We start from the raw sequence: 26,329 nt of genomic DNA on the forward strand, positions 1-26,329 counted from the left end.
CCACGTGTTGTGGAATTAAAAAGTTTTTATCTTGTCTTCTGACTGCTAGTTAGCACTCATGGATGCGTTCTGCTAGTCTTCTGCCTATTTGTCCTATAAAGTGCTTGTTACAGATTGTATGTTGTAGATGACTCCTGGTTTTTTTTTCTTTTGAAGCTGCTGGGTCTTTTGGTTTACTTAGGATGTTTTGGAGAGCTTTAATTGGTTTGTGTGCTCCACTAAGTCCCACTAAGCAGTATACAGTTTGCTAGCTATAACATTCAGTTAAATAGATATCCTTTTTCAGGAAGCATGTTGTTTGATTAAAAAAATGTTGTTCATGTCTGTCTTTACTATTTGCCTAATAAAGTTATACTATTTCCCCATGCCATGCCAGTTCAATCTGAAAAATTGTTTTCCCATGGTTTCATCCATGTCACTCTTTTGTATATTTCTACAGAAAAGGAGTAGGTTTTTCTGCTGTTTGCTTTACTAAAACTTCTGTAGGAACTAATTCCAATAAGTTTGCAATAATTGCAGTATTTATGACCAATCTAATGTAATCAAATAACTTCACAAGATCTCAGGGATTCCTACTTCATGGTATTAACTCAGTATACTAGATCAACCATCACTTTATTTTTAATACATATTATAAAGTGTGGTAGATTTTTAGTGTAATAGCATAGATCACCTTTTATTATAAGGAAAATTTCGTTGTTCAAAATGCTTAAATATATGTTTTACTTAAGAAAGTGGTAATTTTTGACTCTTACAACTATATATGTAGTATTAACCTCGGTGTCTAAGTGTCATATTTTCAGGCTTTTTATCCCGTTTTCTTATAGATTGGGAACTTTATACACCTGTATAAAGTAAAAGGCTTGGTTAACTTTGCCCTTGGCTGTTTTTTCAGTTTTTTTCTCAGGCCACTAGCTACCCCCTGAACTTTGCCCTATTGTTTTTTCCTCTTTCCCCTGCAGTCCTCCCACCTACTGTCCTACATGACACCAATCTCCTCCCACCAATGTTCATAACCACGCTTAGGTTCTAACGCTGTCCTCCTTTTATAGTTGGTACATAGATATTCATATTCCCATAAAATCCTGGAGGGGGAGAAAAGAAAAAAAGGAAGGTAGAGGTCATCTTGCATATATTCTGAGTGAAATAATTTGCTGTAATTGGAATACCTACTGTTAATACTGTAAGTATATTTGAAAGATCCTAGAATCGATTATGAACTAATACAAGAGAGTCCAAAGATTTTCCAGCAACTAGCCATATTTTTAAATATGTGCAATTATTTTAAAAAATTCTCCAAAATTAAAGCATTTGCAGGCATTAATGTCCACTAGTTAAGTAAACAGATAGATGATGAAACATCCTGTTATTGATCTAAATCATTATTACTATGAAAATGGCTCATAATTCTTTTATTTTGTTTAACAGCCTGATAACATGTTTGGAACAGTATTAAGTATAGCAAATAGTTCTGCAAATTCACAAAACAAAGGATGAAAGCAGGTTTATAGTCCTTCAATAAACTTAAACAAAAAATAAATTATGTTATCACTGTGAATAAAGCTAATTTTGGTTCCTTTAATATTAACCTACACCAAAGTATAAATGACATCTTATCATCTATCCATACCAATAATAATTATTTCAACCACTCTAACCATTCAACAAGAAATTAAAATGCAGTGTTAATGTTACACAGGATAATTCAGTGAGTTTTATCTTTAGTGAGTTTTATTTTGAATACAAATTTGAAGTGTTCTGTTACTGTATTTCCTCTTGAAATTAATATATTATCTATTGAATTTTTATCTTTGAGCCAATACAGCAGGAAAAACCATTAAATGTTGCTATTATCTTAAATGGGAGGGATGATGATAAAGAATCTTGTGCTAGAGTTTGGAAGAGAAATGGCGATGTTTTAAGAAATGCATGACACAGTGACAGGACTATTTGTTCTATTATTAATTATGCTTGATTGTTTAGATGGTAAGCCATCCTTGGTTTTTATATAGATATAAAGATTAGATTGCTATTCCTTCATCTATGTAAGTTGGGGGAGGAAGTTTCAAAAGAAAAGCAAGTAGAATACAAATAGTGGTAGAAAAAGTATTAGTTTGATTGTCCTGATGAATTTAAGTGGGCAGATTTGAGAGTCAGTTTTATAAATACAGTGAATGTTCAACTTCATAGGCGCTCTGAAACTGCAAAATCACCATAATAAAATAGCACGCATAGATCCCATGCACAGTAAGCTTATTTAATATTTCAGCACAGAATCTATTTTTGCTCTCAGATGTTTGCTTTATTAGGGTCACTGTTTGAATATTAGTTCTTTTTTATTTTGAGCACCTATGAAAAAGTAAAAAAGAATAATTCTGCTTGGCTGCTGACTTTTTTAGGTTCAGCATTTACTTTGTGCATTGTCTTGCTGCCTTTTATTTTTGGAGACTTCAGAGCATATTAAAAAAAGACAAAGTGTATCTAGCAGAATAACCCATTAAGTTTAGAAGCCCACATGCATTCCATTCTGACTGTGTGAATTTTTCTTTACATCCATGTTATATTTGGCTAGAAATGCATGCTTGAATTGATGTGTTCATTCGTTCTAACTTTAGTGCCTGTGGTATTGCCCACAATAAATCATATATCCATTCAAGAAATGTAGACACTTATGATAACATCTGTGTTGACTATGATAGTATAATGTTAAAAAACAATTCAGTATTTTTAATTACAAAATTACTATAGTAATTGTGATGTTCAAGGAATCCTATAGCCCATAAAGATGCTACTTGTGCACCAAATTTATTTTTCAGATTTAATCTTTATCCTGTAATTTGAGATAAATCATTGCCAAGTCAGATAACAGTCTGAAAGCAATAGCTGAAATATATCCTAACCATTAATAAAAAGGGATTTCGACTCCTGCTGAAGCTGCTGGGATGTGCTATATTGCATCAGCTGCTGCTAGAGCTGTAAGTTTTGGGAGAATCCACCAGAAAAGTAGGTAGGCCCTGATTGGATCTCCATTATATTTATAGTGTATTATACTGTATTTAAACTCCATTTCGACTCCTGCCGGACCTGCTGGGACGTGCTATATTGCATCAGTTGCTGCTAGAGCTGTAAGTTTTGGGAGAATCCACCAGAAAAGTAGCTAGGCCCTGATTGGATCTCCATTATATTTATAGTGTATTATACTGTATTTAAACTCCATTTCGACTCCTGCCGGAGCTGCTGGGACATGCTATATTGCATCAGTTGCTGCTAGAGCTGTAAGCTTTGGGAGAATCTACCAGAAAAGTAGCTAGGCCCTGATTGGATCTCCATTATATTTATAGTGTATTATACTGTATTTAAACTCCATTTCGACTCCTGCCGGAGCTGCTGGGACGTGCTATATTGCATCAGCTGCTGCTAGAGCTGTACGTTTTGGGAGAATCCACCAGAAAAGTAGCTAGGCCCTGATTGGATCTCCATTATATTTATAGTGTATTATACTGTATTTAAACTCCATTTCGACTCCTGCCGGAGCTGCTGGGACATGCTATATTGCATCAGCTGCTGCTAGAGCTGTACGTTTTGGGAGAATCCACCAGAAAAGTAGCTAGGCCCTGATTGGATCTCCATTATATTTATAGTGTATTATACTGTATTTAAACTCCATTTCGACTCCTGCCGGAGCTGCTGGAACGTGCTATATTGCATCAGCTGCTGATAGAGCTGTACGTTTTGGGAGAATCCACCAGAAATTTCTTCGGGCAGAAATTAGGCGTCCAGTTCGGCCCCTCTACTATAGTAAGCCTCCGTGCTATCAGCCCCCTTTACCACCAAGATCCTGCAGGAGAAGGGCAGTGTGGACAACCGTGGGTTCTGGCAGGGTGAGAGCTGTGAACCTTAAACACCAAGCTTTCGCTATGTCCCTGCACAACAGTTACTGTGCCCTTGCTGACCTTAATAGGGACATTAAGGAGACAGGTAAAGGTATTTGTGAAGATAACTCAAATAAGCAGGGGATTGTGGTCTGAGATGAAGAACTAGATTTCAACAGGGAGAAGTGTGAATCAGGTATTACACATCAGTCATGCAAGAACAAAAAGGCACCCAAAAAGAGAAGCTACCTTCTGGTAGGTGATTCAATTATAAGGGATGTAAATTTAGGAAAGGACATAGAGGCTTCGAAAGAGGTCAGGTGTCTTCCAGGTGCTACTGCCAGTAGGGACAAGAAGCGTATTTCTAAAATAATCAAGAATGGCAGCAAGGACTGTGATGTGGAGGCTATTGTACATCTTGGCACTAATGATCTGTCCCAAAAAGATGTACTCTCTGTGCAGAATGATTTCCAGAGCTTGGGGAAGGAACTTAGCAGAATAGGCTGTAGGCTTACTTTCTCAGAGGTTTTACCAGTGTATAAGGAGCAAAACGGAAAAGGCCAGCGCATAGCACAATTCAATATGTGGCTAAAGGAATGGTGTAAAGGGGAAGGCTTTGGATATATTAGTCACGATGTCAGTAGCTGGTCCAATCAAAAGATGTACAAAAGAGATGGTTTGCATCCATCAAAAAAAGGGACTGAGTTACTCGGCTATAAATTCACAGATTTTCTGGAGGGAAATTTAAACTAAACAGCGGGGACAGGAAGTTAATTGATACGGAACAACCCTGTCCCCGGCAATCTAAAAATTATAGGGCTATCAGTGCATGTAGCATAGATATGTGTGTGGACAAGAATACCAACCTTGCTATCAAGCAAAATGAAGCCTCTAATAGCGAGTGCCACACAAAGTGCACTAACCAAATAGGTGGTAAGACAATAGGGGAACTCAGGCACCACACAGGTTATGTAGAAAGGAAACACAGGGCCACTCACAAAGGACTCAAATGTTTATACACCAATGCACAGAGTATGAACAGCAAACAGGGTGAACTAGAAATTCAGGTTAATGAGGGAAGATACGATATTGTTGCCATTACAGAAACATGGTGGGATGAAACCCACACATGGAACACACAGCTAGAGGGATTTAAATTATTTAAAAGAAACAGACCAAATAAAAGAGGAGGTGGAGTTGCTCTCTATATAAGAAATAACTACATCTCTACAGAAATAGAGCACAACAATGATAAAAACTGTCTTGAATGCATTTGGGTCAATATAAAAGGGGGGGGGGAAATGACATTGCCATAGGTGTATACTACAGACCACCCAACCAAACAGAGGAAATAGATGAACTTTTTGCTAGTCAGCTAACTAAGGTATGTAGGAAGCACATCACAATAGTAATGGGGGACTTTAACTACCCTGACATCAACTGGGAGACAAACTCCGCACCAAGTGGAAGATCAAACAGGTTCCTGGCAAACCTAGCAGACAACATTGTCTCCCAAAAAGTAGAAAAGGGAACTAGGGGATTAGCCATTTTGGATCTAATTCTTACTAACAGAGATAAAATGATAGAAGGTGTTGAAGCCATAGGAACCCTGGGAGGAAGTGATCATGCAATATTGGAATTCAACATTATGGAAGCACAAGCAATAGAACACAGTCAAACTAGAGTCTTGGACTTCAAGAGAGTTAATTTCAATAAACTTAGAGAGGCTTGGGAAGGATTCCATGGATGAGAATCCTCAAGGGGAAAACAACTCAAGAAGCTTGGGAAATTTTGAAAAATGAGATAATAAAAGCAGTCTAGCACAATACCAACAAAGAGGAAAAACAACAGCTCTCAAAAGAAACCAGCATGGCTGCATAAAGAACTCTCTGACAAATTGAAAGATAAAAAGGACAAGTATAGAAAGTGGAAAGAGGGGAACATAACTAAGTCAGAATATCAGCAAATAGCCCGAGCCTGCAAAGATGAAGTGAAGAAAGCCAAGGCTCAAAATGAACTAAGGCTTGCGACCAAAGTCAAAAATAACAAAAAAAGCTTCTTTCAACATGTAAAAAACAAGAAAAAAGTGAAGGAAATGATTGGTCCATTAGTGGGTGGAAGTGGCAAGAAGGTGACAAGCAACAGGGAGAAAGCAGAACTATTTAATTCGTTTTTTGCATCTGTCTTTACACAAAGGGAAAAAACAGACCAACCTATCAAAAATAGTGCCATAAAAAACAAAATAGAAACACAAGTTAAGATAGGCAAGAAAATGGTAAGTGAGCACCTGTCCAGCCTAGATGAGTTCAAATCGCCAGGACCAGATGGATTACACCCCAAGGTTCTCAAGGAACTGGCAGATGTGATATCGGAACCACTGAACTATATTTTTCAAAGATCCTGGAACACAGGGGAACTACCAGAGGACTGGAAAAGAGCTGATGTAGTTCCCATCCTCAAAAAAGGAAAAAAAATGGATCCAGGAAATTACAGACCTATCAGCCTGACCTCAATACCTGGGAAGATCCTGGAAAAGATAATCAAACAACGAATCAACGAACACTTAGAGGCAAACAAAGTCATTACTAAAAGCCAACATGGGTTTGTCAAAAATAGATCATGCCAGACAAATCTTATTGCATTCTTTGACCAAGTGACAAAATTAGTGGATCAGAGGAATGCTGTGGACATAATTTACTTGGACTTCAGTAAGGCATTTGATAAAGTAGATCACAACCTACTACTTGATAAGATAGAAAAATGTGGGGTAGACAGAATCACCACCAGATGGATCCGTAGCTGGCTGACCGGCCGTACTCAGCGAGTGGTCCTCAATGGAACTGCATCTATATGGAGGGAAGTGTGTAGTGGGGTGCCCCAGGGCTCTGTTCTGGGCCCAGTGCTCTTCAACATCTTCATCAACAATTTGGACGAAGGGATAGATGAGGAACTCATCAAATTTGCAGACGACACCAAGCTGGCAGGAATAGCCAACACTCCAGAAGACAGGCTTAAGATACAGAAGGATCTGGACAGACTTGAACACTGGGCACTAACTAACAAAATGAAATTCAATGGTGAAAAAAGCAAGGTTCTACATTTAGGCAAGAAAAACCAAATGCACAAGTACAGCATAGGTGGCACCATGCTCAATAGTAGTAACTGTGAGAGGGACCTCGGAGTCCTAGTAGACAATCACCTAAATATGAGCCAGCAGTGTGCTGCAGCTGCCAAAAAGGCCAACACAGTGCTAGGCTGCATTAACAGAGGGATAGAATCAAGATCACGTGAAGTATTAATACCACTCTTCAATGCCTTGGTAAGGCCACACTTGGAATACTGCATCCAGTTTTGGTCACCACGATGTAAAAAAGATGTTGAGACTCTAGAAAGAGTACAGAGAAGAGCAACAAAGATGATTAGGGGACTGGAGGCTAAAACATATAAGGAACGGTTGCTAGAATTGGGTATGTCTAGTTTAACGAAGAGAAGGATAAGGGGGGACATGATAGCAGTATTCCAATATCTCAGGGGCTGCCATAAAGAAGAGGGAATGGGGCATTGACTTACCTGAACGCCTTTTCTCAGCACAGAAAGGGATAATCCACTCAGTGGGTTGAGACTGTATTCCTTGCCCAATCAGATCAGTCAGCCAAAGTTGCCACGCCTGTCCCGGACCACGACTTCCCAGTCTTGACACGAGCGCAGCCATTGACTGACAGTAAGACGTTTTGGCTCAACTAAATATACCCTATTATCCTAGTCTATAAGGGTGGGTGTGGATTATCCATCTCCGTGCTGAGAAAAGGCGTTCAGGTAAGTCAACGCCCCTTCTCCAGCACTGGAGATGGATAATCCACTCAGTGGGACATACCAAAGCCTATTGTCCCTTGGGTTGGGGAATAGACTGGTCCTGTGTGTAACTTTGGTCTAGAACCTGCTGGAGAACCCTCCTACCGAAGGAGGCCTCTGCAGAGGAGTACTTGTCGATTTTGTAATGGCAAATGAATGGAGAGGGCGAGGCCCAAGTGGCTGCCCTGCATACTTCTTCAATAGAAGCCTGCAGGGCCCATGCTGCTGAGGTGGCAGCGCTCCTTGTGGAGTGGGCCGTGATATGCTTGGGGACTTGCAAGGACTCCGCCTGGTATGCCCCAGTGATGCATGCCCTAATCCACCTATCAATGGTAGAGGACGAGACCTTCCGACCTTTCTAAAAAATGGCAAGTGCAATGATGTGAGAGATTTCACTGTTCCTTGCCAAAGGACTATGTAAAGAGACTTCACAGTTCTTCAGTGATACCACACTGGAAAAAAATTGTCACAGAACCTTCGTCTTTATATTTTCGTTGTTTATGCTGAGAGAAAGTGGTGGTGGTTGTTTTTAACTAAATACTATACCAGTTGTTTTATAATTTGGTCTGTAGCTCTCCAATATTGTGGTAATAGGAAAACTTGCAATAGTGATGAAAGAGAGAAGTGTCACACTTTAATTTTGCTCAAGGATCAGCATAATACAAAACAAAGACATGCAAAAACAAAGACAGGCAGAAACAGAATAGGGCAAGAATTTAAAAAAATACAAATAAAAAGAATAAAATAAAAGAATACCAGATCCATGTGATCTCTTAAATCATCTTTGGACATAAATATAGTATGGAAAAATGATTTATTATGAAGCATATGATTTAATAAAAGGACTAAAACTAATAGTAGTAATAATGATATTGAATAAAGGGTAGGAAAATTTTCAATATGTTTTTCCATGTTCCAGCTGACTGATTGTAATTTTAATTGCTGCTCAAGAATTTAGCCATGTTGTATGTGATGAATGATTTCCTGTCAGACAAAAAAAAATCCACAACCAGTCTGCATGACCTATATGACATGGTAGCTTGGGGAAAAATGAGAGTTTGGCAGCATCTTGATAACAGGGCAGTATAGCAGGACATCTGCAGTAAGGACAAATTCTTTGACACTTGGGGATTTTAGCAAATCTCCAATTAAGTGTAGAAGATGGGAGCATGTCATGCCTACTCTGAAAAAGGCTCTTCATTGAGCAAGAGAAATTAGAATCATTAGCTATCTGCCCAATTCTCATTTCTAGTACTTTATAAAATTTATGACGTGCTGAAATGCAGCCAAGCTAATTCATTATTCAGCATTTATAATCATTTTACTAATGGTTCTTTTAACTTGTATATAATCCAAGATTTGATTAAATTACAGCTAGGAAGTTTAAATAAAGATTGACTAAAGTAAAACCCAAGATAACAACCCTGGTTAACTCCCTTTTATTTATCTTAATATCAATCTAAAGTTGATATGAGGTTGATAAAAACAACATATGATGCTTATCTGTTATTAAAGCTGTATTGTTCAATAAAATGATGTAAGATCAAAACATGTATGAGTTAGGTGAAATCCACCTTACTCTTCACCAGGGATTGACTGTCCACTTTTGTAATATCCAATTCCAGTTTCCAATTCAAATGACTGTTTGTTAATGATACTTTGCTAGTTATACATAGTAGGCTTATGAGATAATTGTTGCATCACTTCTATCCCCCTTTTTAAAAAAAAAAATGGTTGCTCTCAAACCCTGGTAAAGGAGATATGATTTGTATCATCTATATAAGAAAGGGACATATCAAAAAGGGATATTCACTAGCTCAAATTAAACCCTACCAGGGTAGAATTCCTAATCAGTAAATGATTGGTATTCTGATAATTACTCTGATAGGGATTAAGTCCCCCAGAAGCAGGTGATTTCTGAGTTGGAAGCTTCCTAGAATTAATGATGATAAACTACCAAATTCAGAGGTTTTTTCTGTTCACAGAAATTCCATCTTGTCTGGTTTCAGCTGAAGCCTTACAGCCTTCAGACACTGAGAAAGGGAAGTCGAAGCATCTCTTGGATCACCAAGATGAAAATGGTGATCTCACCCAGTGGTTTCATGTAGATTTTTTTTTTAAGTGGAAAACCTACTGACCCTGTGGCATCTCACAAGGAGTAACCAAGGGCTGGACTTAAGCTCCCTATTAACGCCTGTTGGGACCGGCCTTGGAAAAATACTGTGCCCCATAGCTGGCCCAAAAGAATACCATGTCAATGGATATTAAAAACCACAAGGAGAGCAAAGATAGATGCACTACCATCCCATTCTGCTCTCAACAAAGATCATCCACAAGTGTGATCAATGTCACTTCCCTCCCATAACCCAACATGAAACCCAACTGAAAGTGGTCCAGAAAATTTGTTTTATTCAGGACCCTTTGGAGCTGCAAGACAATCACTTTTGCTATCACATTCCCTGGGAATAGGAAGTGGGACACTGGATATTAGGTTCAGTGATGGTTTCTTGAGAAGGAGGCATACCAGGCTCTCCTTGGACAGTGCTGGAAATACCCCCTCCTACAGGAATGCATTAATCACTGCTTGGACCCACCTGCAGGTCACTATCCTGGAGGCTTTCACAAACCAGGAGGGATAGGGATTTAATAACCATGTAGTTGCCTTAATATCCCTAAGGATCCTATCCACTTCCTCAGGTTCAACAGTGTCAAACAGTTTCCAGATAATATGCCAAGTCCATTCTCCATGTGTCTCCAATGGACCTGCTCCACACCTGGACTCAAAATAAAAGCAGATTAAAGTAGTTTCATCCATCAGATGTTCAACAAAATCCTCTGCATGGCCCTGCATAATATAATCTTATATTACAGAAAATTAGTCTTAAACCTGATAATTATTTGGGAAAACAATGTCTTCACAAATAAGTTAATAGAAATCTATGGATAATTCTGTCTAAAATTGTTCTCACAATTTTTACTAGATAAGAAACTTCTAATACAATTTATCATACATTATTGAAGGACTACTTGTTTTTTAAAGATTTCAGACAAGATAGAGATCAGGTCTGCAAGCTTAAATTAGCTAAATTCTTTAAAGAAAGACACGGAATGTCATATTATTTACAGTCACTTGCATCCCATTACCTGAGACAGTCTTTTACAGAATTTTGCTTTCAAACAAGCCTACAGTTATTTGGATGTAACATATAGAGGTTTACCTACTGCGCTACATTCATGAATGTATAATAACTTAAAGGTGGAATATCTAACCTTTTACTTACCATGTTGCAAAATTTATCAGAAACCTAGAACTAGATTTATTATGCCTTTGTTAATCCAAGTAAATCCATTTAGTCTAGAATAAAAAATATTTTTGTTGTTGTCTGATGAAGACAGGCATGTATTGAAACAAGTTGGATTGTTTTGTCATAGTAGCAAAGAAGATATGAAAGCACATCCTGATAAATAGTACTGTTAATATTAGAGATGTATGGATCTCATAGGAATGCCACTTTCTGTATTTATATTTTGCTAAAATATATTATTGCAAATAAACATTTTATTTAAAAGGACTAAGAAATAGTATGCGAAAGGTATAAAATTGTTTAGAAAGAGACAATCCAAATAAAATATAGAATAGGGGGAAAAATCAATACAATTTCAGGGCTAAATTTTACCAAACATTACTTTGTTAGGAAAGACAGTAGGAAGCAACCACTCAGAAGTATAACCTAGCAAATAGAATAATTAAAAAAAAAAATCTTGTACACTTAAATCATCTATTCTCAGACACCACTTAAAGTTAGTCATATTTTCTTAAGTGCTGATCCATTAGGACACTTAGACTCCTCTCAAAATTACTATTGTTTAGCCAGATACCATTTTTTCTATATCTGCACAAAGGAAGGAAAGGAGGAAAGAGTAAGAAATAGAATATCAAAGATATAAAAGGCATAATATAAAGAAAAACAAAATGTAGCTAAAAGTGATTTAAGCCAACACTTTCATTCAAACTATCTTTGCTTCCATCAAATCCATACTCAGTTTTATTTCATTTTATTATTTCAACTTTCCATTTTTTTCAGGATATTATCAACTTCATGTTTGGTTACCTTCTCAACCCATTTATTCTCTGCTTTGTGATGCAGTCCTCATTATGTTTTCTCTGTATGTTTTCTACTTTCATACTGCTCACGTGCATTTATATTTACTCTATGGCAGGTTCAGGGTTGGTTAGTATTTGGGATGGAGACTTCCAAGGAATATCAGGGTTGTATGCTAAACTGGGAGTTGAAAGCAATTGTAAGTTGTATACTATAGGAAAAAAAAACTGCACAATGTGTCCATGAAGTCATTAAAAATTACCTTCTACTCAATGGAGACTATGCTATTAAAAATTTATATCCTTTAAAAATATATAAATGACTACAGTAATTGTACTCCTTGTCCATTATTGAAGTGTGATAAATGCAAAATTTCTTAGTTTAATAAAAAATAATAATTAATTTTGTGCTTAATTTAGTGCCTGTTGAGCTTTCTCAGACAAGTTGGAATTTATAATCATTTTATTTATTTACTATTATAAATTTTTGTTTTATGCTACTCTTTAGTTGTATTCCTCAGAGTAACATTTTTAATTGTTAGATACTTTGATATTTTTGAATCAATGAAGGAGGAGGGGGAAGCGCAATGGAGATCAATCTGTTCCAATCACATTAAAAGAGAACACAGGAATCTAAGAGGAGCATATTAGTAAGAGGAACTGAATTGTTCTATCTCCTGTAAGTTACCTATTCCTATTTCATCTAGTTTCAAATCCAATGGTGTAGAAGAAAGTTTACTCAACAGGAAGAAGAAATGTTTGATCATAATAAGCAACCTGTTGAAGCCAATGCTACTTCAGCCCAAGGTACGGAAAGGAAAGTTAATGAAGGTTCTTTATGGCAGGACACCAGTAATAGTTTAAATAAACAAGGATTAGAGCTGCCAAAGACTGACTACCTGTTATACAGAACAGACAAGATTATTACATCTCTTGTCATGCATCCTAAATAATCTTGAACAGCATGTATATACTTTGTCAATTACTGTAGGGATTCGTAAAGCTTGATGCACTGTTTCCTACAAGATTTGCTGCAATATCATCCCTATACAGTAGATACCAGGACAACAAACCACTTAGGATGACATGCCCACTCCTAGCTTCTTGAAACATATGGGCTACTGTTTCAGTGGAAATCAAAGAGAAAAAGAAAAAGGAATAGAATGGAAAATGCAAACATTGAGAGTGCCTTATTTCCTGGAGCCATGAAAACCAGAAGGCAAAGTTTCCAGCCTCTAGGAAGGGGATAACAACCAGAACTAGGAGTTTCACAACAAAGCATGGATAACAAACAATAATAGAAACAATAAGATTTGGTATAACAAGCTTTTTGACAGAAAATAATAGTCAGAAAGTTGCATTTACCACTAAGAATATTTTATTCCATCCATTACCTATTAGCCTTAGTTTCAGATGACATATGTGAACAGGCTACCAGGAATATAAGCAACCAAGAGGTATTTTTGAATTTAAAAAAAGTCTTGTTTGAAGACAGTCCCTATCAAAAACTGTTTCACGTTCTCATGAGAATTCTGCCTATAATAAAGACAACTCTTTAATCTCAGATTAACCTGTGGGCACCAGCAATTCCCTGTCTTTTCAAGTAGCTTCCCAATTATCAAGACAAAAAGAACATTTGTGCAGAAGTGCTGAAAGTTCTATAAATGAAATAATTGATCAGCTACAAGATCAGATAGCAAACCTCCTTTGGTCTGAGAATATGCAGACATCTACCATGAAAGCTGGACTATGTGTTCTTAAGCTTCCCAAGTTTTATACAAAAATTATGAGCCCTTTACATCCACAGAGATGAAGCAATTTAGGAACAAGGCTGAAGAGGTTTCCAAAATTAAAATCACAATTCCACAGATAGTAAAGATTCTGGAAGGTACCAATACAAACAAACTTCTATTAAGTTGATGACCAGGAATTAGGGAACAGTATTAATTGTGAATACATATAGATGGCTTCTCTCTCTTTGGTCACTTGTAATCCTGGATGCATGGTCAGGAAAGGACAGCAAGGACAACACCCAGTGTCCTAACCCACCCAAGAACATACGATATCTTTAGGGAACACTCAAATGGGAACATGTTTTAGTTACTTCTGCTTTCTCCCTTCTTATCTATAGTGTGCCAGACTTACTGGATGCAATCTTTATCTTATGTGTGTCAACTTTGCTGGATGGGTTACTTATGTAATTATACAGAATAAATAAGAGGATTTTTTTGTCATTTATGGCTTCTCTCATTTTAGAGGGGTCCGTCTCTATTCAGCTGAATAAAAATGTAGAACTTAAAGGCACTTTCTGGTTTCCTGTATTTCTTTAACCAGCAAAACCTCAAAACCTGCGTATCAAAGTATTATGATCCTCTCACAAATCAGATTTTAAAAACACTTCCCATATGCATAGCTGCGGGGGAAATGAAGCCTCACATGCTCCACAGCTATCCAAGAACCCCTGCTCTGATGGAAACAGGAAGAAAACAAGCTGAAATCCAGTATATGTCAAAGCCCTTCAATTCACCAGACAACCATAGTTCAGCAGTATCTCTCTTGCTTGACCCTGTTAAAGAGAATGATGCAAATTCAAATCACCATAAGACAGATGAACCTTCTATTTCAACAGAAAGATTAGAATGTTTGGTATATAATTATTCAGAGAAATGCTGTAAATTCTTTATTTCATTATTGAAGTCACATCAATCACAGGAGTTAAGTGACTTTCAATTCAACCCATTTAAGAGGAAAAGAATCAAATATTTGGAGTCCCATACTGCTAATTGTTTAGAAAGAGACAATCCAAAGAAAATACAGAGAAGGAAAAAGAATCAATAGTATAGGATCAGAGTTCCCCCCCCCCAAAAAAAATATTAATGCTAAATTTTACCAAACATGACCTTTTTAAGAAAGACAATAAGAAACAACCACCCAGAAGTACAATTCAGCAAATAGAAATATTTTTAAAATATATATATACTCTTAAATAATCTATTCTTAGGCACACTCAAAGCTACCATAAGAAATCATCTTCAGAAAGAAAAAGCTGATATTGGACTTCCGGGTTTTGCGCCGTAGCACATAGCCACGGGTTTGCGAAACTTCATGTCCCACAGCTGTTTTCGTCCTGCCAGGAGACCCTAAATGAGTCTGAAATTGCCCCAGAGAGGCAGCAAAGGAAGAGGGGCACCCCGCTGATCATGGAATGGCAGCGGTCATTACATTTTGATCCAAGGGAAGCCCTCTGATTCCTCAGGATAAAGGCTAGCTGCAGCCTAGCGTCTAGCCCAAGCTACCTGCAGCCGAAATCCAAGAGCACTAGCCAGAACAACAGTGAACAGCGGACTTGGAATTGCTTTTGCAACTAAGTCCCTGGGGGAGATCCACAAAGCAAGAAAACCTCCAAAAGTGAAGGGAGAGGACCACATTTCCATTCCCCCATAGACAGAAGTGGCAAATTAACCTTTAAGGAGGAAAGAAACATATTGAAATTAAATTCAAAATATTACAAATTGCTAAGATTATATTCTAAAGGAATTTGATGAAATTATATAAAAAAAGAAAAATAATAAGAATAATTTCTTGTCTGAAAGAGCTGGAAAACAAGTATTTGCTGACATCTAGTGGACAATTAGAACATAGCACATTAAAGACAACGCCCAGAAACAAAGAAAAATCTGTTCCCATGAACTCTAATAACCTTTAAGAAGATAGTTGCCAGGGTATAAAGAAGAGATTTATGAATTGTTTGCAGAAAAAGAAAAACTTTTATCTATGACTAATCTTTGAGACAGGAAGTTACGGGAAGGATTTAAGATGGCTAACCATATTGAATTGCAATTCTGACTGGTTGACAATTGACTCTTGAAAGAAAGAACTGTTATAAAACATTGATTTTACTGAAACCTTGACAATTGAAAATACAGTGGATTATAAAAATTATATATAAAGAAATGAATTATACAAAATTGGACTGTTTGGATTTTGAGTTTTGGCTGGCTTGACAAGGCTAACTACAGAGACTATGACGGATTACTCAAAAGTGGGTGATAACATGGATATGACATATTTATCAAACAATGATAGAAAACCACACTTAATATCTGCTTCTGAAGGACTCAGCCTGAAAGATCAAAGACCTCTAGAAGCAACATTCCAAGATAAGACAAATACTTTCCAAGAGGAAATTTATGCAATGCTACAACAGATACAAATCACAATAGCTTTAAACCATGAGAAGATTAAACACAACTTTGATAACATAAATGAATATACTTCTAGCTTCAATAAACAATAAAAAAAACACCCAAAGAATGATGGTAAAGAATGAACAAACAAATCAGATAATAGAATGCAAACTAGAAAAAAATGACTTAATTGGCGGAGCCACAAATGAAGGGAATTATAACTTAATACAAACAAGAAAAAAACTTACAAGATTTGGATACAACAATAAATATGGAAAACATACCTTATGCATTAGAACATCAAAATAAACCTGAGAAGAAAGAAGACTTAACAAAATGGACATTGCTAGGAGAATCATTGTTTGGGAGACAAAAAAGCATATATCTTACGTACTATGTGTCCTCTACTTCTAACAACAACTTCAAAAATACAAGAACTGTTTGACAAGTTGAAAATACTAATTTGGAAAACTATTTGGCAAAGGAAGAAGGCCAGAGACGCGCCTAACAGACTTGATCTGCCCTACCAGATGGAATATTATACGAGCAAATACTTGTTTGAATATAGCTAAATAAATAAATAACTTTGGCTATAAAGGGGCTTTAGAATAAGTGGGATAAGAGATATAAATAATATAGTATTTTTGATAAGATACAAAATATAAAATTATTGGGATGATGTAAGTGAAGAAAAATTTTGAATTTTAAAGATAAATTAAGTTTGAAAAGATTTAGGATTAAGAAATGATTGAAATATTGAGGGGAAATTAGGCTTAATAAGAACTTTGAAAAAAGATATATAGTGATTTAACAAATCAACTTTTACAAATAGAAGTAAAATATAAATTGATTAGAAAAGATGTTATAAGTAGTATAGTATGTCTATAATATATGAAATATGAAAATAATGGGATAATATATTTAAATGGAAAATTTGGCTATTTAGATGTTAATTACGAAGAAAATTATGATTGATAAAAATTGTTTGAATATTAAGGAGAAATTGAGCTTAAATAAGATTTACGAAAGTAAGATACATGGTGAATCAATAAGATGACTTTTACTAAAATAATATAAGTTGATAAGAAAAAAATACTATATATAGATGCTGTTGTTGGTATAAATATAGAACAAAATGTTTATTTTAATCATTTATATATGGAAATATAAAATATAAAAAATTATATTTGTTTAATGTTGAAGAAGGAGAATACTACTGGGAGAAGAGAAAATCAAAGAAAATGACTAATTAAGGAAATACAAAAATTAATTATTATTGATTGTTAATTAACTATTATTGATTATATATTTTTCCTAAAAAATTATGAACCAGGACAACACGCTGTACCCCAGGGACTAAGGTTGTTATTGTAAAAATCAATAAAACTTACAAAAAAAGAAAGAAAGAAAAGGCTGATATTAAAAAACTGTCAAGAAAATCAAAAAGAAATTTTTGAACACTGCAGCTGGAAGAGAAATACTGCAGAATATTGCAGCTGTTCCAGAGAAAAGGCAGAGAGCCACTGTAAGGACTTCTTCCAAAGTAAAGGCATGGGAAGTGACCAGAAACAATCTTTTTTGCACTGTGAAATAATATTGCTCAGATCATATATACTTGCTTTCCGGTTGTCTTTAAGAGGGCTAAAAAGGGAGAAAAATGGGAGTGGCTTTTCAAGTTAATATATCCAGTTGGAAATGGTATGGTTATACATCAGTAAGCTAATATGTCAAGTACTTCATATTGCTATTTTGTAAGTGTTCTGCACATTTACATGTTGAGTTAAAACTATGTTTTTAAGCAGTAAAAGCCCCAATTTTGCAGCGGGATTTTTAATTGTTAATTTTCTAATTTCTTCTGTAAATAATACAATGCAGCTGTGGCTGCTACAAAGGTAAATGAAAACTGGATAAATTAAATAAATTTTCAGTTAGTGACGATGTCAGCATTGAGAGTTGAAATTGAGCAATAATTCTTTCACTGCTTCCGTTTTCTAATACACCGGCTTTTCTACTTCCAAATAAAAAAGTCATATTTTCTTAAGTTCTCATCCACTAGGACATCTAGACCCATCTCAAAGTTATAACTGTTTGATAGGTATCATCTATTCTATAGATGAGGGTGAAAGAATAGCATCTGCTTTAGAAGCTCACTCTAAGCCAGTGTTTCTCAACCTTGACAATTTTAAGGCATGTGGACTTCAACTCCCAGAATTCCACAGCCAGCAATGCTGGCTGTAGAATTCTGGGAGTTGAAGTCCACATGCCTTAAAATTGTCAAGGTTGAGAAACACTGCCCTAAGCCTTTCTTAATTCAGTTTTTAATAAGCTTTTCTGCTTTTTTATTTCATCCCATTTTGTTGTATTCTACTTTCATATTTCACTTCCCTACTAGAGACCTGCAATTTTATTATTTTTACTAAAGACTGGTATTTTTTGTCATCTCTGCCATGGCGAAAAGGAAGAAGAGGCAGAGTCCACATTCTGCCTCTCAGGCTTCACTTAAACCTACCAAACAGCTCAACATTGATGGAATCCTAAAAAAACAAACAGCCACTTGCATTAAGTAACCAAACTTCTCTTTCTTGTTAGCTTCTCAATTAGATGCAACCCCTGGAATGGGATTTACAAGCAGAAATAGAAAATTCCCATCTCTTACATTTTTCTATCCCAGAAGAAGCTTCCTCTTCTCAAATTGCAGCCATTTGTCCAAGGCTTATATAACAAGGTGATGAGGACTTAAAAAAACAAAAACATTAATGATTTTATAACTAGACAATGTATATTGATGGCACAAATGGTATTGTCAAGTTGCAAACGCTTGACTACTATTAACAACAAAGTTAACTCTAAAAGAGTCTTTCATTATGACTAAACACAGATATCCAAACCTTGCTACTGAGCCAACTAAAATAAATTCATGCAGAGGCAACTGTAAGCAATGATGGTGAAAAGGTAGATTCTAATTTGGAACCTAAAAGGAACAAGGCTAAGAGATCAAAATAACCTAGAGAGGAGCATGCAAAGCAAGTCTCTCCCTAGGCTGTACTGGATCAAAGGTTTGCAAATCATAATAGTTACTTAAATCAAATCACTCTACAAATCCAAAACAATAAATAGAGGAAAATGGGAATCCAGAAATGCAGCCATATTCTCTCTCAGGCAGCTTTTACACCATGAAAAGTAATTGTTGATATGAAAAAGATTGAATGATTCCCATCCAGGAGAAACTTTAAACATATCCTTCTTTCTTTCAAACATCCTATTATTGCCGGCAGGCTGTTCAAAATGAATCCTTTGTCTCGTAAGCTTCCCATTACTCTGTGTTTCATACAGAGGGAGTCAGTTCATTAATAACTTGGGGGGGGGGGAAGAAGTGCTTCTACCTTAAAGTTAATAATATAGATAATAATAAATAATAAAATAAAAACTTAATTAAAAAGTAACCTTAAGGATGTTCTACTTCTATTGTCCTTGGGAAGTGTCAGCCTGAATAAAACCTTCCACAAGTCAATCTCTGAAGAAATGTTGAAGATAAACTTGATTAACTCATTCAGTACTCTGTCAGATGGGTATTATAAAAAGGCAAGCAACTTGAGGGATCCAGGTGTCCCTCAAGTTACCTGCCTACAAAGCCATCTAATAACTAAAAAGTTTTCATATACTGGCAGAAGAACCATTCAATGGACCTTGATAAGACTTCCCAAAATATTCCTAACAGAATAGATAAGTATGCCCCAATCCAACTCCTGGGTCAACTAACTTTCTAAAGTTATTTCAAAAGATGGGTTTTCTCCAAGCATCTCCTTTCAATGACCTCCGAGACAAGGGAATTTTTAAACAGAGTCCTAGTTATTAGTAATACCTAAACTGTATTAGATCCCTAAATTGGTTGGCTAAGAATAAAACTATTTTTCAACTCTAAAAAATATCTGGCACTGAATACAATATGAAATTGTGATAACAAAGATGCCCTGCGTATACTATTATGGAATAATAGTAAAGCCTTTATCTGTACTGTTCATGTGCTTCTTCTGCAATGTTATATTGTAGGAAACATAAAAATAGTCTGGAAAAATACTGTGTTGTATTTTTAAAATCCAATATCATTCTGAGAACTTGTATCTTGAAAGTTACTTTGAGCTAAGAAACAACAAATGAATTCAGATACATGGTAAATTAGAAATAAATTTAAGAAAGTCTTTTTTTCCGTTCTAATGAAAATCATCTTTTTCTAAGGAATTATTTGTATAAATAATAGTAAGTTTGTATTATAGTGCTGGACCCAAGGGACAAAATATTTACGAATGGAGATCAACTATACTTGGACCTCTAGGTTCTGTGTATGAAGGAGAAGTTTTTTTCCTTGACATCACCTTCTCTCCAGACTATCCATTTAAACCACCAAAGGTAAGAAGGGAAAGTAAAATTAACATGGTTGTCTAATCTGGTCACATCTAATTCCATAGAAATTATTGGATTTAAGTTAATTATAAATAACTTGCTTCATAAATTTCAATTAAACTAAAGCATTAGTAATTTAGCATGGTCTCATACTTTTAATCAATACTTCTGACTGAAGTTACAAACTATACTAATGTAGTTTAGGGAAAATAACTAACCTCAAGTTCCTTTTTTTTAAGAAACTAGATGATTCTCTCATTACAATTTCTAAAAACAAAAACATTTTTCACAATTTTGAGTCAGGAAGTATTATGATAAACATGATGTTAATTTAAAATTTTTAACATCATTATTTAGGAATAAATAAAATTGCTTCATGCTTCCTTTTTTGGCATTTTATAAACCATAATGGAAGTTTTATACTTGACTTTTTGTCCCAGATAAGGAACCATTTATCACACATAATATCTCCAAATTTTAGTTACTATTACAATCATTGATGGACTGCAATAGATACTAATTCCTTTCAGATTTTATATAATTATGCTTAAATTCATCATCTGTCCCCCATATGGATTTGTTAGTTATCTCTCTCTCTCTCCCCCCCCCCTCCGTGTGTGTGTGTGTGTGTGTGTGTGTGTGTGTGTGCATATGCGCAAATTCAGCAAAACTTTCAGTTCCTTTTTTTCCACCACATTGCTTTTTGTTCATTTTTTTCATATATATTTGTTCATATATTTTCAATAATAAAAACTGGATAAATTTTTATTTTCCAAAGCTATCATAGCCTACACACTGAAACTATGTAATATATAAAATATAACTCTTTTCCAGGTTACATTTCGGACAAGAATTTATCATTGTAATATTAACAGTCAAGAGTGATTTGCTTGAACATTTTAAAAGATAACTGGAGCCCAGCATTAACAATATCCAAAGTCCTTCTTTCTATTTGTTCACTTCTTACAGACTGCAATCCTGGTAAGACAAAAAGAATTTATAAAATATGTTGTAATTTAGCTTTATGCTGGCTGTATATTATTTTTGTTTCTATCTTTAAAAAGTGAAAGTAAACATCTCTCTACCCTAATTGACTAAGAAATGCCATATTAAAATAACTCATGCTATTTAATTATATGAGTTAACAGAATGTTGTATTCCACTATTTAATATCCAAGAATATATTTTCATAAGTTGCTAGTAGAAATAGCTAATCAAAAATAAATGCATAAGGTATTTGAGAAGTAGTTACTATGGCATCAAAGGTGGAGAGGATATGGCATTGCAATGAAAGTTCTATTTTGTATATAGATGTACATACAAAGTAGATATGTTTGCATCAATGATACTGTATTTCCCATCTTGCCTGGTCTGAGTACATATCTGACTACTACACAAAGGTTAGATTATAACCTGGTTAAGATAACTGCTGAATTTAGTAGTAGCAGACTACCAACAGCAGTCTGACCTATGGTGGTCGGATCTATGAGAACCAAGACCTAAATGACTAGGCTGACAGAGAAAGTCAGAACAAATGGTTGGCAATCAGGCACTCTGTGACAGCGGTGGCAGAGACAAAGACCTGGCAGACCAGGAATATGCAGAATTTGGTGGCTCCCAGGACTCTTCTAAAATTTCCCCAGGTAAAGAGAAGACCTTGGGTGCACTGTGGCCACCCAAAGGCAGTGGACAAGATGATGGCTATGCCAGACAAAGAGTAAGGGCCTTGAATTTGTTGAAAGGGGGTTCTTATGGTGAAAGCCTAGGAATGGCTAGCTTGTCTGTGGTTGATGTTAGGGGCCCTCCATGCAAAATAAGAGTCAGGTAGACCTTGGGAGAGTTTGCCATCCTTCCAGCTGACCATTAAGAGGGACTAGCTTAAGAGGAAGGATGCTGTGTGGGGAATGTGGAGAGGTGAAGCTTTGTTGGCATCAAGAGCCTGAGTTATAGTGGGGCCTCCCTTCTCATCTATCTCCTGAGGGAGTGTCTGAGAGAGTGATTGTGAGTGGCTTAAGGGTATGGCAAAGTCCATGGCTTAAAAGCAGTGGGGTAAAGGTGGGAGTGGGAAAATCATCTTGGGAGCTCTTGGGCAGGGCAATATATAAAGGTGGCAATAGGCACGGATTGTTAAGGGAGACAAAGAACAGGCCAATGCTTAGAACCAGTGGCATGTTCCAGCCCCCTGACCTCACTTCCAGACTCTGAACAGCATACCCTTGAAAATCCTGTGGTCCAAATGTGATGGGTTGATGAGATTGACCAAAATTAATTTGGTAGGTAACCTATGCTATGTATGGTCACTTCTCAGAGATGTTCCTGATTGGTTTAGGTTTAACATCAGCCGAAACCCCAGTGCAGGGGAGGTGGGTGATAGTAGTCATGTGAGTATCTCTTTTGGCCTTCGGGACTTTGTTCCCCAAATTCCCAACTGCAAGACCCTTCTGACCTTGAGTTCATGCCATCAGTTGGGAATGTTCCTACTGTAGCAGCCTCTCTGCTGTTTAGCAACCTCCTTACTTGAGTTGTTGGAGGCCATTTCAGGGCTGATTGTGGAGTTCCCTACTCTTAAAGTCCTGGGAGACTCAAATTCCTGGGTTGGCCTCAAAGTGACTGAAGAATTTTGTGCTGTCCCACTCATGTGCACATGCACACACACACAGAGAAAGAGAGAGGGGGGGGGAGAGAGAGAGAGAGAGATACCACAGGTGTATGGAGTTAAGGCTTCCAAGAGCCTGAATTGGTGTTCCCCAGCAATTCCTTGTGCCAGCACCAAATCAACCCCAATGAATTCCACACGCTACTCTAGTCTTCAAAGCAAAAGCAAGTCCATTCCACTAAGCCAAAGCAAGTTCCCAAGACAAAGGCAAATTCACAGGCAAGGCAGGGCAAGGCAAAGACACAATCTGAAGTTCAAGGCAAGAACACACAGCAAGGAAACGAACACGTTATTCCCAGAATTGTCTCCATCTGTCCGCTGTGCTAAATAGTCAGCTTGTGGTGCAGCCCATCAAGAGGGCAACACAGCCTCCTCACAAGTCATCTGGCTGACCTTCACTGCTCCTATCTTTTCTCTGTCCTACATGTTCTTGGATCAGGTGCAGAAGCAGTTCCTCTTTCTCATTGCTGACTGGTTGTGGCTGCATGCTTTTCCCACCTGAAGCCTCAGGGCTGTCCTGCTGCAGCTGTGCTTCAATTCAAATCACTCTCAGACAGCTACTTGGAGCTATTTACAACTCCCCTCCTGAGGTGCCTGGAACTGATTCATCCTCCTCCAGGCTAACGTCTGGAGAGGTATCTGGTCTTTTCTGGTCATATGGGAACAATTTAATTCTGTTGGACCTGATGAAATGGACAAGGTCCTCAATGCAATCAGTGCAACCATCTGTCAATTAAATACCTCTCCTGATTGGTAAAAGCCTCCAGGATCCTGACTACCAAGTGGGTTCAGGCAGTGATAAATTCTTTACTGCAGGAAAATGTTCCCAGGCTGCATACTTTTCCCACCTGAAGCCTCAGGGCTGTCATGCTGCAGCTGTGCTTCAATTCAAGTCACTCTCAGATGGCTACTTGGAGCCATTGACAACTCCCCTCCTGAGGTGCCTGGAACTGATTCATCCTCCTCCAATCTAACATCTGGAGAGGTACCTGGGGGAGTCGTCACAAGTTCATGGCTCCCATAGCAGCCTTGAGCCTATCCCAGATCATCTTGTGTCCAGCTCAGGACAGTGATCACATGCCATTTATGATCTTGTTAGAGCATTGGCAATATGACCTGGTGACAGATATCCTGGGGGCTTTGTTGCAGAATCCTGCCAAAGTTCTGGTGAGATCCTGGAACAAAATGGTAGCTTGGGATAGAATCATGCCTATGCCGCTTCTCTTGACCCATTGTTCTCCCTGTGGTTCACAGAGGACCTGCAGGTTCTGAAAAGGGATACAGATGCCTAAATCAATGCTGGAGGAAAACAGGGATAGCTCCAACCAGACACAATTTAAAGCTGCTATTAAGGCCTACCTCATGGTGGTAAGAATGGTGAAACACCATTACTTGGCCACTCTTATTGTTTTTGCAGAGTGTTTCCTGGAGCTCCTGTTCAGGATTACCTGGTCTCTCCCACCTTCCTCAGGTGACCATTTTCAGGGCTGCATAGACTAGGAATTTGTTTAATATTTGATGGACAAATTTGCTTGGATTCATTTCCAGTTGGTGCAGATCTATGTGAGATGCCTGGGGAAAGGTCTTTTCTGGTCATATGGGAACAATTCAATCCTGTTGGACCTGATATAATGGACAAGGTCCTCAGTGCAAGCATCGGTCAATTAAATACCTCTCCTGATTGGTAAAAGCCTCCAGGATCCTGACTACCAAGTGGGTTCAGGCAGTGATAATTTTTTTATTGCAGGAAGATGTTCCCAGGCTGCATGCTTTTCCCACCTGAAGCCTCAGGGCTGTCCTGCTGCAGCTGTGCTTCAATTCAAATCACTCTCAGACGGGTACTTGGAGCCACTGACGACTCCCCTCCTGAGGTGCCTGGAACTGGTTCATCCTCCTCCAATCTAACATCTGGAGAGGTATCTGGGGGAGTATCTGGGGGAGTCATCACAAGTTCATTGCTCCCATAGCTGCCTTGAGCCTATCCCATATCATCTTGTGTCCAGCTAAGGACAGTGATCACATGCCATTTATGATCTGGTTAGAGCAATGGCAATATGACCTGGTGACAGATATCGTGGAGGCTTTGTTGCAGAGTCCTGCCAAAGTTCTGGTGAGATCCTGGAATAAAATGGTATCTTGGAATAGAATCATGCCTATGCAGCTTCTCTTGACCGATTGTTCTGGTTCTTCCTGTGGTTCACAGAAGAGCTGCAGGTTCTGAAAGGGATAGGGATGCCTAAATCAATGCTGGAGGAAAACCGGGATAGCTCCTACCAGACACAATTTAAAGCTGCTATTAAGGTCTACCTCATGGTGGTAAGACTGGTGAAATACCATTACTTGGCCACTCTTATTGTTTTTGCAGAGTGTTACCTAGAGCTCCTGTTCAGGATTATCTGGTCCCTTCCATCCTCCTCAGGTAACCATTTTCAGGGCTGCATAGACTAGGAATTTGTTTAATATTTGATGGACAAATTTGCTTGGATTCATCCCAGTTGGTGCAGATCTATGTGAGATGCCTCGGAAAAGGTCTTTTCTGGTTATGGGAACATTCAATTCTGTTCGACCTGATGAAATGGACAAGGTCCTCAATGGAGTCAGTGCAACCATCTGTCAATTAAATACCTCTCCTGATTGGTAAAAGCCCCCAGAATCCTGACTACCAAGTGGGTTCATGCAGTGATAAACTCTTTCCTGCAGGAAGATGTTCCCAGGCCTTTAAAGGAGGGGCTGGTTTGCTTCTTCCTCAAAAAACACACTTGACCCTATCTTGACAATTTTTATCCAGTTTCCCACCTTCCCCTTTTTTCAGAATCCAGCAGGGAAGTCATGTTACGAGTTCTGTCATCTAGTCAGCCACGTTTGGTAGGCTGTTGGTAGTGAGCCTTTTCTGCTATGCTGCCGGCACTGTGAAATCTTTCCCCCTAAGGTGAGCTTGACTTTATCACTGCTCATCTTTCAGAGGGACAGGTGAACAGCTCTGCTATTTTTATTATTTTAATAATTTTATTATTGTTGTTTTAGTTTGTTTTTTAGTATTTTTAATTTATTTATTAACTGTTTTAGTTCTAATGTATACTGCTCAGGGCCACTGTTTGTGAGATAGAGGAGGTATATAAATTGGTTTAATTAATTAATCAATCTTAAACTGAATTTGAATCTAGAATCACAATTAGCAATTCACTTGAAACTTGGAAAGTAGTTGACTGTGTTATTTTCTTTGCAGCTGATCCCCTGGTTGGAACTATTGCTACCCAAT

At 37.3% G+C, this 26,329-nt stretch overlaps 1 protein-coding gene across 1 annotated transcript in view; it reads left to right on the top strand.

Moving 5' to 3' along the window:
- UBE2E2 (ubiquitin conjugating enzyme E2 E2) overlaps positions 1 to 26,329 on the top strand; it is a 91,299-nt gene that overhangs the window by 62,012 nt on the left and 2,958 nt on the right. Inside the window, 4 exon segments of the mRNA XM_039343655.1 lie at positions 20,288 to 20,420; positions 21,249 to 21,291; positions 21,294 to 21,395; positions 26,297 to 26,329. Coding sequence (XP_039199589.1) covers positions 20,288 to 20,420; positions 21,249 to 21,291; positions 21,294 to 21,395; positions 26,297 to 26,329 — 311 coding nt within the window.

The sequence above is a fragment of the Crotalus tigris genome, unplaced genomic scaffold, assembly GCF_016545835.1.
Source record: "Crotalus tigris isolate CLP2741 ecotype Arizona unplaced genomic scaffold, ASM1654583v1 scf7180000017871.4482833, whole genome shotgun sequence".
Lineage (NCBI taxonomy): Eukaryota > Metazoa > Chordata > Lepidosauria > Squamata > Viperidae > Crotalus > Crotalus tigris.